Source organism: Hoplias malabaricus, chromosome 9 (genome assembly GCF_029633855.1).
Source record: "Hoplias malabaricus isolate fHopMal1 chromosome 9, fHopMal1.hap1, whole genome shotgun sequence".
NCBI lineage: Eukaryota > Metazoa > Chordata > Actinopteri > Characiformes > Erythrinidae > Hoplias > Hoplias malabaricus.
The window spans coordinates 37,112,265-37,124,407 of NC_089808.1; the positions used below are offsets into that span (position 1 = coordinate 37,112,265).

The 12,143-nt window shown below is 39.1% G+C and overlaps 1 protein-coding gene across 1 annotated transcript in view; it reads right to left on the reverse strand.

The window, feature by feature from the left end:
- LOC136706759 (macrophage mannose receptor 1-like) overlaps nt 1-12,135 on the reverse strand; it is a 29,631-nt gene extending 17,496 nt beyond the window's left edge. Inside the window, exons 1-20 of the mRNA XM_066680378.1 lie at nt 12,044-12,135; nt 11,408-11,794; nt 10,754-10,927; nt 10,420-10,575; nt 10,198-10,311; nt 9,933-10,070; nt 9,661-9,840; nt 9,256-9,413; nt 8,929-9,045; nt 8,673-8,788; nt 5,819-5,967; nt 3,880-4,079; nt 3,449-3,573; nt 2,969-3,041; nt 2,714-2,870; nt 1,361-1,390; nt 1,111-1,274; nt 949-1,010; nt 761-861; nt 26-168 (exon numbers count right to left, since the gene is read on the reverse strand). Coding sequence (XP_066536475.1) covers nt 26-168; nt 761-861; nt 949-1,010; nt 1,111-1,274; nt 1,361-1,390; nt 2,714-2,870; nt 2,969-3,041; nt 3,449-3,573; nt 3,880-4,079; nt 5,819-5,967; nt 8,673-8,788; nt 8,929-9,045; nt 9,256-9,413; nt 9,661-9,840; nt 9,933-10,070; nt 10,198-10,311; nt 10,420-10,575; nt 10,754-10,927; nt 11,408-11,794; nt 12,044-12,107 — 2,808 coding nt within the window. The 5' untranslated portion in view covers nt 12,108-12,135. The remainder of the gene's footprint in view (nt 1-25; nt 169-760; nt 862-948; nt 1,011-1,110; nt 1,275-1,360; nt 1,391-2,713; nt 2,871-2,968; nt 3,042-3,448; nt 3,574-3,879; nt 4,080-5,818; nt 5,968-8,672; nt 8,789-8,928; nt 9,046-9,255; nt 9,414-9,660; nt 9,841-9,932; nt 10,071-10,197; nt 10,312-10,419; nt 10,576-10,753; nt 10,928-11,407; nt 11,795-12,043) is intronic.
- Nucleotides 12,136-12,143: the final 8 nt, after the last annotated feature.

Genomic DNA, 12,143 nt, shown 5'->3' on the forward strand with positions numbered 1-12,143 from the left:
CAGTCACACAGTCTTGCACTTTTACCTTGTTTCGAAATTTGAACCAGCCTGGGGCACAGTCTCCTCGGGGCGGCTCGGTGGGGGCAGCAGTGGAGTTGACCGGGACAGAACCACTCCTTTCACACATAATCATCACATAATCACCACAGTTTACACTTTCCCAAAGGCCTGGAGAAAACAGTGATGTGTATTTTGATTAATTTTTCCCCACACATCTTAATATTCCTTAAAAACTAGTCAGCTGTATTCCTCTTTTATAAGTTTTGTATTATATTTCGTTGTATTTCAAATGTGTTACAATATATAAATATAAAATAATCTATTTTATTTAGGGCAGCAGGATGGCACAACAGTTAGTGTCACTGTCCCACAGCCCCAGGGTCCTGGGGTCATGTATTCGAGCCCCGCTTTGGTTGACTCTCTGTGAGGAGTTTGGTGTGTTCTCCCTGTGGGTTTCCTCCAGGTGCTTCGGTCTCCTCCCTTGGTGCAAAAACACATTGCCTACTCATAGGTGGACTGCCTACTCAAAAATGTCCATAGGTTGAGTGTGTGAATGTGTGTCGCCCTGTGAAGGACTGGTGCCCAGTGATTCCGGGCAGACTCCAGACCCACCGTAACCCTGAAATGGATACGTGGTTCCAGACAATGAATATATCAAAAAAAAAAAAAATACATCATGCTTATGTCATCACTAGAAATTACTACATATTTCAAGGTTTAACCCCATGCTTATCTTGACGGACCCATTGCCATAACTGACCTTGAGAGATAGTCATTTTCACACAGTTCTCCTCCTCGTTCAAAAAAGCCGGCTGGTTTTGTTCCCATGCCTGAAATACTACTGGAGATCCATCCATCCACCTTAACAATAAACATGTGCTACATTTCTTTCTGTTTTATCATATCTTAAATATGTGTTTAAATGTGAGAGCTCTGGCAGTAACTTACATTAATGACTTATCCAGATCAATTGTCATTCCAATAAAGATGTTACCATATTTTAACCTTGACTAAGAAATACAAAAATATAAAATAATACATTAAAAAACACAAAGAAGTGCACCATTTAAACATGCAGATATTAAAATTCCATCACGAGGTTCACTTTACCTGAAGCCAGACAAACCTCCACTCTTCTTCATCATTGATGACCACAAGATCACCGTGTCTGTGCTTACAGAACCTCTGTCCTTCTTCCATAGAATGAAAATGATGATCAATATAATACTGACTCTCCTTGAATATAATCCAGCCATCATCTGTTTCATTGTATGCTGAGAAAGAACAAAACAGAATGAATTTTGAAATTCTCCTCATGGAATTAAAATAATTTGATTAAAACAGCAGAGCTCAGACTTACTTGGCTCCTGCACTTCCTTTGGTGTAACTCCTAGAGGGAGACAGAGAACATTTATCAGAATCAAATCCACCATCTCAGGTCTGTTGCACACACCAAATATCGGTGTGCAAAGTTAGATGTAAAAAGAATAGTTCTGGTCCTTATATCTGATTGGCTGAGCCTTGTTCAAAGCCATGGCACAACATCTAAATTCCATATTAATGTTCCATCTTTCACAGTAGTTGTCAGTATATTAAAAACTGAAACCTTTGAGGTAAATGTTGATATACTGTGTGGTTAAACAAATTGTTTCAGCAGCTATGATGGCTTGCATACAGGACTGAACAGGTACATATTTGCCACATACATTTATTTTTGCTCCTTAGTTACGTCAGAGAGCCCATTGTTGGCAAGGAAAATTATGGCTGTAACTGTCCAATGAAGTAAAATGTCACTGTCATCTGACTGGCACGGTAATTTCACAAAGCAGAGATTCTGGAGTAATATCCTTCTTCACACTGAGTTACAGAAAAACCAATATCAGAGCCACACTATTTCAGCCCACAAGTGAAGAAAAGTACAAATATGATTGAACACTTTTTCAAGGCATGTACTATAAATGGAAATGCTCAGATTAATATAAACAATATGATTAAGTATGTAAATAAGTGTTTACGAAGCCCCAGTGTCAGAAAATGTGTGAAAAAAAGTGCCTCAGTTCCTTATGCTAGGCTTTCTCTCTCTCATTATCTGTTTTTCTGCTCATGGTAGAGAAAAGTCATTTGGGGTTTTTTAGACAAACAGTGAAATCTAAACTTTGAAAAGTATTAACTGAAATGGTTTTGCTCTATTTCTGCTCCACAGGTGGATAATATTGACTTATTTTTGCTGTTTCGGGTCACTTAAGGTGGAAATGTCTCTAACTTGAGTTACAAATGGGTTTCTGTGGTAATTCAAACAGTGAATAAAAACCTACAGAGAAGTTAAATTTCAGCCATGTGCAAACAGTTGCTTTTCCCCCTCAAACATATAACTCTACCTTAAAAGATACAGCACTATTGAACTGAAACAAATCAGAGAGAACAGCATTTCCCCATAATCATAGACATCCCTTTAACTAATATACAGCCAGAAACAGCTAGCACACTTATCTGAAACCTAGAAAAATGTGAGAAAAGTCTGACTTAATTAAATATTTTTTTGATTTGCTTTAATTTATTTGATACATTTAGTGACATAGTTGGAAAAAAAACTGTAAAGATGTTTGGGTGTAAAATGAACAAATAAAATGGTACTCATGAAATTTTGCAAGGACTAAAATAAATGCCTCTAAAGCCATTCTTTAAATCCTCAAATGATGTACAGTTGCTCTACCTTTTTGAATTTCACAGAGCCAGTCCATCCTGTAATTACACGGTACGTCATTCCATTGATTTGTTACGTCATACCATTCGCCAACTCTCATTTTTGCACATTTTTCAATGTTGTTTAAGTTGTTTGGTTCCCCATCCTCCCAGTCTTCAAAGGACGACTAAAAAACAAGAAATCCAATATGAATTTTATCACTCCACACATCAGCCCTATGAGGAAATATCTCAGAACAGCTGATCAAATTTAAACCACACTCACAGCTGAGCCATCACTCCATGTGTAACCAATAGTGGGATCCTGGATGCTGTAGCCAATCCATATTGAATAGGAACTGCAAACATAAATATCTGTATAAAGACTGTATGAAAAGAAAATTTATTTTTATATGAATGTTTTCATTTATTTTGCACTGTAAAATTGTTATACAGCTCAGGGCATTGTCTGTAAAGAGTTTGGTGTGTTCTCTCCTGTGTGTTCTGTCTATTTTGTTTCCTCTGTATTTCCTCCCATCGTCAAACACATGCTGGTAGGTGGACTGGTTACACAAACCCTTCATAGTGGTGTGTGAGTGATTGGGTGAGTGCATGATGTCCTGTGATGGACTAGTGCTCTGTTCACAGTGTGTTCCTGCCTTGTTGCAAATGATTAGAGGTAGGTTCTGGACCCACTGCGAACCTGAACAGGATTAAAGGACTACAAAAAACTAAAGGTATGCTTTTATTAGACTCAAATACTTACTATTCCAAGTCAGCAAACGGCACATCAGTAGAACTGTGGATACTGAGTAGATCACCCCCCAATTCCCGACAGAAGGCAAGAGCTTCAAACCATGTCTTCTCTTCATTGTACCCCGCTGTAAATAGCTTTAACAAGCACATTAAAATATGCCCAAATCAGTGTTGAGAGACATTAAAAAAAACAATAAAAAAACAATAAAAAAAACAGAGCTTTACAATATATTTTAATAAAGTGTAACCTGAGACAGGGCCCTCCAAAGCTGTCTGGTAGTGACAACATCTGCTGCACCCCAATGAACAAACTCCCTAATAATGTGCTTCATTTTAATGTTCAATTAGAAGGTCTTCACAAACTTTTTGTCATTTACTGTTTTTCATTCAAGTTTAACGTTCTTTCATATTATTATTAACATTATAACATTTTAATTGTACCTTGACACACTGATCCCTGTTATTGAGTGGAAACCAGCCCTCGCTGCAGTTGACAGGAGGAATCGTTGGATGGGCTGGAGTTGGGATCACTCCCTCTGCTTTCTGCTTACAGATGTATTTCTCTGAATTAGTGCAATTTAGCACATTCCATAATCCAGCGAGTACACCTGTGGTCATGGCAACGCAACCTTGTTTCCCACCTGTGTTAAAAATATTTTTCAAATGTAGTTTTGTGTCAAAAAAATAATGGAACATTAAAGAAATAATATAAATAAATAAAAGGATTAGGTAGGGGCCTGGACTGGCTGGGAACGCGAGTGCAGCTAACAGCACACCTTCCAGGTCCACTGCGTATACTGAGGTTCATTTGGGGTTGTTATTTGGTATATTTATGTGCATGTTAGGGATTTCATATTTTGTTTTTGTCTGGGTAGGTGCTTGGTTTGTGGTGAGAGACTGGGGATTATACACTGTCTTGGAGTTATTGTTCCTCCGGCTCTTGAGGCACACTCCACCTATGCCCTTGTTTAGGACATAATAATACACTTCCTAGAGAAGAATCCCTGTCTCTTCCATCCCCATTGCTTGTTCATACCCTTAAGCTAGTAGCATCTACAATTATAATTACACATTAATAATGGTATAGGTGAATTCATGTCAACTACAGAGGTTAGACAATGAAACTGAAACACCTGTCATTTTAGTTTGGGAGGTTTCATGGCTAAATTGGACCAGCCTGGTGGCCAATCTTCATCAATTGCACATTCCACCAGTAAGAGCGTGAAGAGTGTGAAGGTTCAATTAGCAGAGGGTAAGAGCACAGTTTTTCTCAAAATATTGCAATGCACACAACATTATGGGTGACATACCAGAGTTCAAAAGAGGACAAATTGTTGGTGCACGTCTTGCTGGCGCATCTGTGACCAAGACAGCAAGTTTTTGTGATGTATCAAGAGCTACGGTACCCAGGGTAATGTCAACATACCACCAAGAAGGAAACACAACAGGATTAACTGTGGTCGCAAGAGGAAGCTGTCTGAAAGGGATGTTCGGGTGCTAACCCGGATTGTATTTAAAAAACATAAAACCACAGCTGCCCAAATCACGGCAGAATTAAATTTGCACCTCAATTTTCCTGTTTCCACCAGAACTGTCCGTCGGGAGCTCCACAGGGTCAATATACACAGCCGGGCTGTTGTAGCCAAACCTTTGGTCACTCATGCCAATGCCAAACGTCGGTTTCAATGGTGCAAGGAGCGCAAATCTTGGGCTGTGGACAATGTGAAACATGTATTGTTCTCTGATGTGTCCACCTTTACTGTTTTCCCCACATCCGGGAGAGTTACGGTGTGGAGAAGCCCCAAAGAAGTGTACCACCCAGACTGTTGCATGCCCAGAGTGAAGCATGGGGGTGGATCAGTGATGGATTGGGCTGCCATATCATGGCATTCCCTTGGCACGTCACTGCCAAGGACTACCGAACCATTCTGGAGGACCATTTGCATCCAATGGTTCAAACATTGTATCCTGAAGGCGGTGCCGTGTATCAGGACGACAATGCACCAATACACACAGCAAGACTGGTGAAAGATTGGTTTGATGAACAAGAAAGTGAAGTTGTACATCTCCCATGGCCTGCACAGTCACCAGATCTAAATATTATTGAGACACTTTGGGGTGTTTTGGAGGAGCGAGTCAGGAAACGTTTTCCTCCACCAGCATCACGTAGTGACCTGGCCACTATCCTGCAAGAAGAATGGCTTAAAATCCCTCTGACCACTGTGCAGGACTTGTATATGTCATTCCCAAGACGGATTGACGGTGTATTGGCCGCAAAAGGAGGCCCTACACCATACTAATAAATTATTGTGGTCTAAAACCAGGTGTTTCAGTTTCATTGTCCAACCCCTGTATATCAACTAAAATCTGTAGATTTTACCTGGCATTTCAGCATTGAAGTGTGTGAAGGGAACTTTGCTAGTGTTTGTCCACTCAAAAAAGTGTTTATTCTTTTGGTTGGACAGTCCGATCCAGAAGTGCTTCTCTGATCGTGCTCCAATCAGACTGACCAGGAATGCATTTTCAATCCTGATAGGGAAGAGAAAATAAAAAGAATATGTATGGTCCACAGGTTTTCACAAAAAGAGACTGACAGCTGCAGAAACAAAATGAGTGATATGAGGTATTTTGGAAGCAACACATATCACTAAATTGATTCTAATAGAAGTTAAATTCTGAGCCTAAACCTAGTATAATGTTTACACAAACCTCTAACAGCTCTGCTAATTCTAAATAATTACTGGGATATATCAGCTTTTTACTTAATGAAACGTATCTGACATGCCACAAGAATAAAACAATGCAGCACCAGGCCAGTGACAGGTTACTCACCAAAGTTCACAGGATACCAATACATCTGTTACTATTGAGGAGAATACCAACACAAGTGTACAGGAGGATGTGGGAAGGAAGTGGAACCCATGAATGGCAGTGCAGGTAGCCAGGAGCTCATTAGAACTAAGGGATGTAATTGTCCAAGTGCAATACAGAAGAGCGGGCCTTGGGTCAGGTGATACATGGAAATCTTTTAGCAAGGCAACATCACCAGAGAGAAGGCAAATGATGACTAGTTGTAGATTATGTACAGGGGTTGGCACGCTGAAGCATACTCTATTAGCAGGTAAGTTTAGTTTGTCGCAGGGGAGGTATACATGGAGACATAATCAGGTGCTAAGGGTTTTAGCATGTTTGTTGGACAGCAAACACTTTGCAAACAGAAAGCACCTTGGAGAAATGCTTCTGTTGTTCAAATACAAAAGAGGGAATGTCGCAAGCCAGAATGCAGATGGCATAAAAGAAATCTACAAAGATAGACTACGTGAATACAACACGATGATATGCAAAACACGGCAATCCTATTTCTCTAGCATCATCAACAGCAACATTAACAACAGCAAAATCCCTTTTACTGTGATCGACAGACGTACTAACTCACCCACAGCAATGGCCCCTGAATTAGTATCAGCTGAGAGATGTAATGAGTTTGCATTCTTTTTTAACACTAAAATCCAGAATATCAGACAAGTGATTAGTACATCTATATCCAACAATGAGTCTGTACCATCTTCATCGCCTCATAAAGACTCCTTAGTTAAAATTTCAGAGTTCAGTACTGTAAAGAGTGAAATTTTAGTCATCTCAAACCATCCAGTGTGTTTCACACTATAGCAGCAGACCTACTTCACATTGGTGGGGGTCTTTCCAAGCTCACTAAAACAGCAGTAATAAAGTCTCTTCTAAAAAAGAAAAAATTAGATTCCTCTCAGATAAGTAACTACAGATCAATGAATTAACTTACCATTCATTGACAAAATCATTGAGAAAATAGTTTTCAGGCAAATCACTAGTTTCTTGTCCATAAACAGTAACCTAGACAAATTCCAGTCTGGGTTTCGGTCTAATCACAGCACTGAGACTGCTCTAATCAAGGTAATTAATGGAATTCACTTAAATACAGAGGCTGGAAAGTTATCTTTCTTCTTGTCCTTAGTGCTGCCTTTGATACCTTTGACCATAAGATTCTTATAGATAGACTCGCAGACTGGGTTGGACTCTCAGGAACAGTCCTGAAGTGGTTTCTTACCTGGAAGGCAGGAACTACTTTGTAGAAATATAAAATAATATTTCAGAGAACATGCCAGTGACCTGTGGTGTCCCACAGGGTTCTATTCTTGGTCCACTTTTATTTAATTTATACATGTTTCCTCTTGGCCAAATTCTACAGGACTATGGGCTGTCCTATTACAGCTATGCAGATGATATTCAGATTTACATGGCCCTGTCCTCAAACAACTTTTTCCAGTTGACTCATTAACCAAGTGCCTTGAACACATCACTAACTGGATGGGACATAATTTTCTGCAGCTAAATAAAGATAAAACAGAGATTATACTATTTGGGAACAGCAATGAGAGACACATATTGGCTGCATATCCTGACTTGAGAGCCATCAAATCTATATAACTGGCTTGCAACCTTGGTGTCTTAATGGACTCAGATCTCAGTTTTAGTCTCATATTAAAGCGGTTACTAGATCAGCATTTTTCCATCTTAAGAATATCAGTAAGGTTAGAGATTTTCTGACTAAACCAGACCTGGAGAAACTTATCCATGCCTTTATTTCTAGCATTGATTACTGTAATGGTCTCTTAACTGGGCTTCCAAAAAAGACAATTAAACATCTTCAGCTGATTCAAAATGCAGCTGCCAGAGTTCTCACTCGGAGCAAAAGAAAAGATCACATCAGCCCCCCGTACTCAAATCCTTACAGTGGAAATCAGTCTGTTACAGATTAGACTTTAAGGTGTTATTACTGGTCTATAAATGTCTAAATGGGGTAGGACCAGTGTATTTATCAGATCTGCTACAGAGATATGAGCCGAGCAGAGCTCTCAGATCTTTAGGAACTAGTCAGTTCGTCCTGCCTCAGGTCAAAACTAAACTAGTGATGCAGTGGGTGGTTTGGATACTCATGTGATGGGCTCAATGATTAACCATAGTTGTTAAGGATAGGTGATTGCTGATCGGATCATAAATGGCCATAACAACCCTAGTGGGTAGGTGTAAGATTCAAACAACAGAAATTTTGTGGCTGCAGGTAGGAAGAGAGTTTGGTGAGCCCTATGTGAAGCTCTAATGGAGTGTCATAGAATATTTTACATCTTAATCTGTGTATGGTTATAATTACTCTATAATTTAAAAACAAAAAAGTATGTTAAATACTGAACACCGACCTGTCTGTAATGTCGGCTAAATAAGATCCACTCTTCTCACACATCTGTTTGGCCTCTTGAAATGTTTTAGTCTGTGCTCCAGTTTGATAGCAATAGTAGCTGTACCTGACCCAACCCTTAAAAAGTCAAGAAACATGAGACGCTGATTAGAAAAACTAATATGAAAACATTGAGGTACAAGTTAATGCCTTGCAAGTACAAAATGTTTTCAAAGATAAAACTAGTCCAAATAAAAAAATCTGAAGCCAATACTCACAGGTTTGCAGCCTGGGTTCGTAACAACTGTGTCGTTAGTGGATGGACTTAAATTGTTTTTTTTCTTACAGATGTATCCATACTTGTTCTGACAAACTTGGTCAGCCCACTTTCCCTCCTAAACCAGACACAGGTAAATTTACTTGAGGGAAAGTGTCCCTTCTTTGCTAGTAATGTGATTTAATTATGCTGTTATTTATTATTTATCTAAATTACTGTCTCATCTCAAAATTAAGCAAAACGTCAAGAAAGAGTATTTCAGTCGTTATATTAATATTAGTTTAGTGGAAATGGATCTGTGTTACTGTGTAAGTGATAATTCTGTTACCTCTCCTCTCATTGAAACACAGTCTTCTTTAAGGGTGGCATCGTGGCTCGGCTCATTAACATTCCACAAGACAAAAGGGACACTGGAGTGGTCACTCCATTCAAAGAGCATCGCAGTCTTGAGGTCATTTAAACCAATCCACACTTCATCTGTCTTCACTGTGTACATTGGAAGAAATAATAAGGAAGACATATCAGAGAGTTGAAATCATATCTTCTTCACAGAACCGATAGTTGGTGAGGAATTCTACAGCTAGAGCTCAGTTTGATCCAAAGCCCTCGTTCCCTATAGTGTTCACTTCTGATTCAAACCAAATTCAACAACCTGAACTTATTCTGAATGCATGTCACTCATTGTCCATTTTATCCTACAGAGTTATAGCTGATAGAACACACACAAACTCACAGTATCCAAGTTGTGAGATGACAAAGCTCTGCTCTTCTACACTGAAAACACTCAGCAGATCTCCACCTTCACGTCGACAGGTGTCTTTTGCCTCCAGCCACGTTTTCCTTGTTCGGTAGAGGTGGTAGCAGTGGCCTGAGTAAGGAATCCAGGGAGTGGTGCAAGAACCTGTGTGAACAGCTGGACAGAAACAGACATAAAACATACAGGATGTCAAAGACCAGCATTATTTAATATATCAATAAATCTTTACTCAAGGAGACACTGATTACCTGGTGGAACAGTGGGAGTGGAGAGGCCTCTTTGACAGATATATCCATGTCTCTCAGAACAAAGAGCAGTGGACCATTCAAAACCATGAAGTTGACTTAACACTCCACAGCTATGGCCTGGTAGAGAAGATGGTTGACCTTTTCCCAGAAAACCACACACAAACATGTGAAAGAATATAATTCAATTACAGATTAAAGAGTTACTGTTCTGATTAACAGTCAATTTAAATAAAAATGAATGATGAATTAAGACAAGAAAACTCACCACTGAGCCATTTCAGATAACGTAAAGGTTGTCCATTGACCCAATGCCATCCACTAGAGGCATCCAAACTGTTCAGTCCTGTCCACAACACTGCCCCTGTTGTCTGAGTCAACCCTAAATAAATGAATCAACTTAATAACAATTTATATTTCATTTAATTAGTTTTTTGTATTACATTTACTGTAAGTAATCACTGTGTCTAGGAGTCATTAGAGCCTGTACCTGATATGAAAGTCTGTTCATGGGGCTCAGTGATGCTCAACAGATCTCCCCCCTGCTGCTGACAGCTCTTCCTGGCCTGATACCACTTCAGTGCAGACTCTTCATTCAGCTGGTAATACACATCTGTCAGAGGGTTCTTCACCCAGAAGTTGTCGTCTACAATCAGAAAACCATCAGAACATAATAACAGTCAGATATCCATATAGGGTTAGGTTAAATGATCATTACAATGTATATATTAAAATATCATTATTTTTAAAAATAATTAATGTTTATGTTACTGAATAAACCCAAAAAAATCTGTTCTAAGGCATTAGTAGAAGAAACCATGTACCTTTTTTACGTATTGGACAGTAACCCCAGAGCTGATTGGGTTCATAGTCACTTTCAACAGCACACCACAGACTGGAGAAGTCTTCCATTGTGCAGTCCGTGTACCATTTCTTTTCATAAAGGAATGGAAATTCACAAGGACGTCCAAAAGCATTTCCTTTAATTGTGTATATCTCTGTGATAACAAAAGGACAAATTAGTTTTTGTTTAATACAATACTACAATGTGATTCTCATTTCAGTGTGTATACAGACTATGCAGACACTATGATTTTAAATTCAGGAGAATATGTATAGCCTTAAAGCAATGGTGGTTGTTGGGCCCAGTTTGTGGCCCCAATTACCAGTCCCATCTATCAAAAAAATATATATATATACTATATTTTTTATTTGTATAGTGCATTTTAACATCAAAATGCTACCACAAGTCTGCTATGCTCAGTTGTACTGATGCTGTATAACCACAGTAGTGATAAGAAAAATAGAACTAAATACAGTTAATGGTTACTAAATTTAACAGCAGTTAACAGATGAAAAATTAGAATACATGTGAATTTCAGTGTGGTTCCTGAAAAAAACAAGGCCAAATTTTACAAACATAATTATGGTTTAAACAAATGTTGTGATGCTGCTGCTTATTCTGAGAAACTAAATACCTTCATAGGGGCGAGAGCAAACACTGCCCGACGTGCCATGGATGGTCCACTTGCCCCTGTCCCCTGGGTCTTTGGACAGTGTTAGTAGAGATGTGGCTCCCTGAAGGGTCAAGTAAAGAGACTCATTCTTCAGGCGAAACAGAGTGTTATTGTGGCACTCCCACTTCTGAAGATCACTGCTGGAATCACAGATGAACCACTGCAGTTTATTGCCCTCACTCTTTACCCCTGTGCCGAGGCATTTCTTCTGTACAACGTTAAAGATGCGGTTCTCTGAAGTCCAGTGGAACTGCAGTTTGGGGTTCTGAGGGTTACACAGAGTCAGCTGTAGCAGACTGTCTCCCAGACATTGGTTCTTATGGGCGTTGTAGATCAGAAAAGTCCCATCTGTGGAGGAAGTGAAGAATTGTGAATGAACACAGCAGCTGTTTTCCCTACAACTTGAGTATTTTAAGTATTTACAATATATTGCTGCCATATCCCTAATGAGGAATTCAAACAGAAGAATAAGTGTGACCCTCACACAAAGCAAATCAAACCTAAAATGATGGATTCTCTGAATAAGACCACCTTTGCAAATTAAATAATTAATAAATGCTTGAGATCAAATGTAGTTTAAATAAAAATGCAACAAACCTGACTGAGCAAAGCAGTCTGACAGTTTCAGTAAAAGCACAATGATGACAGTTATTTTCACCATCTTTTGTGAGCTCAATCCTATGTTGAACTCTGATGT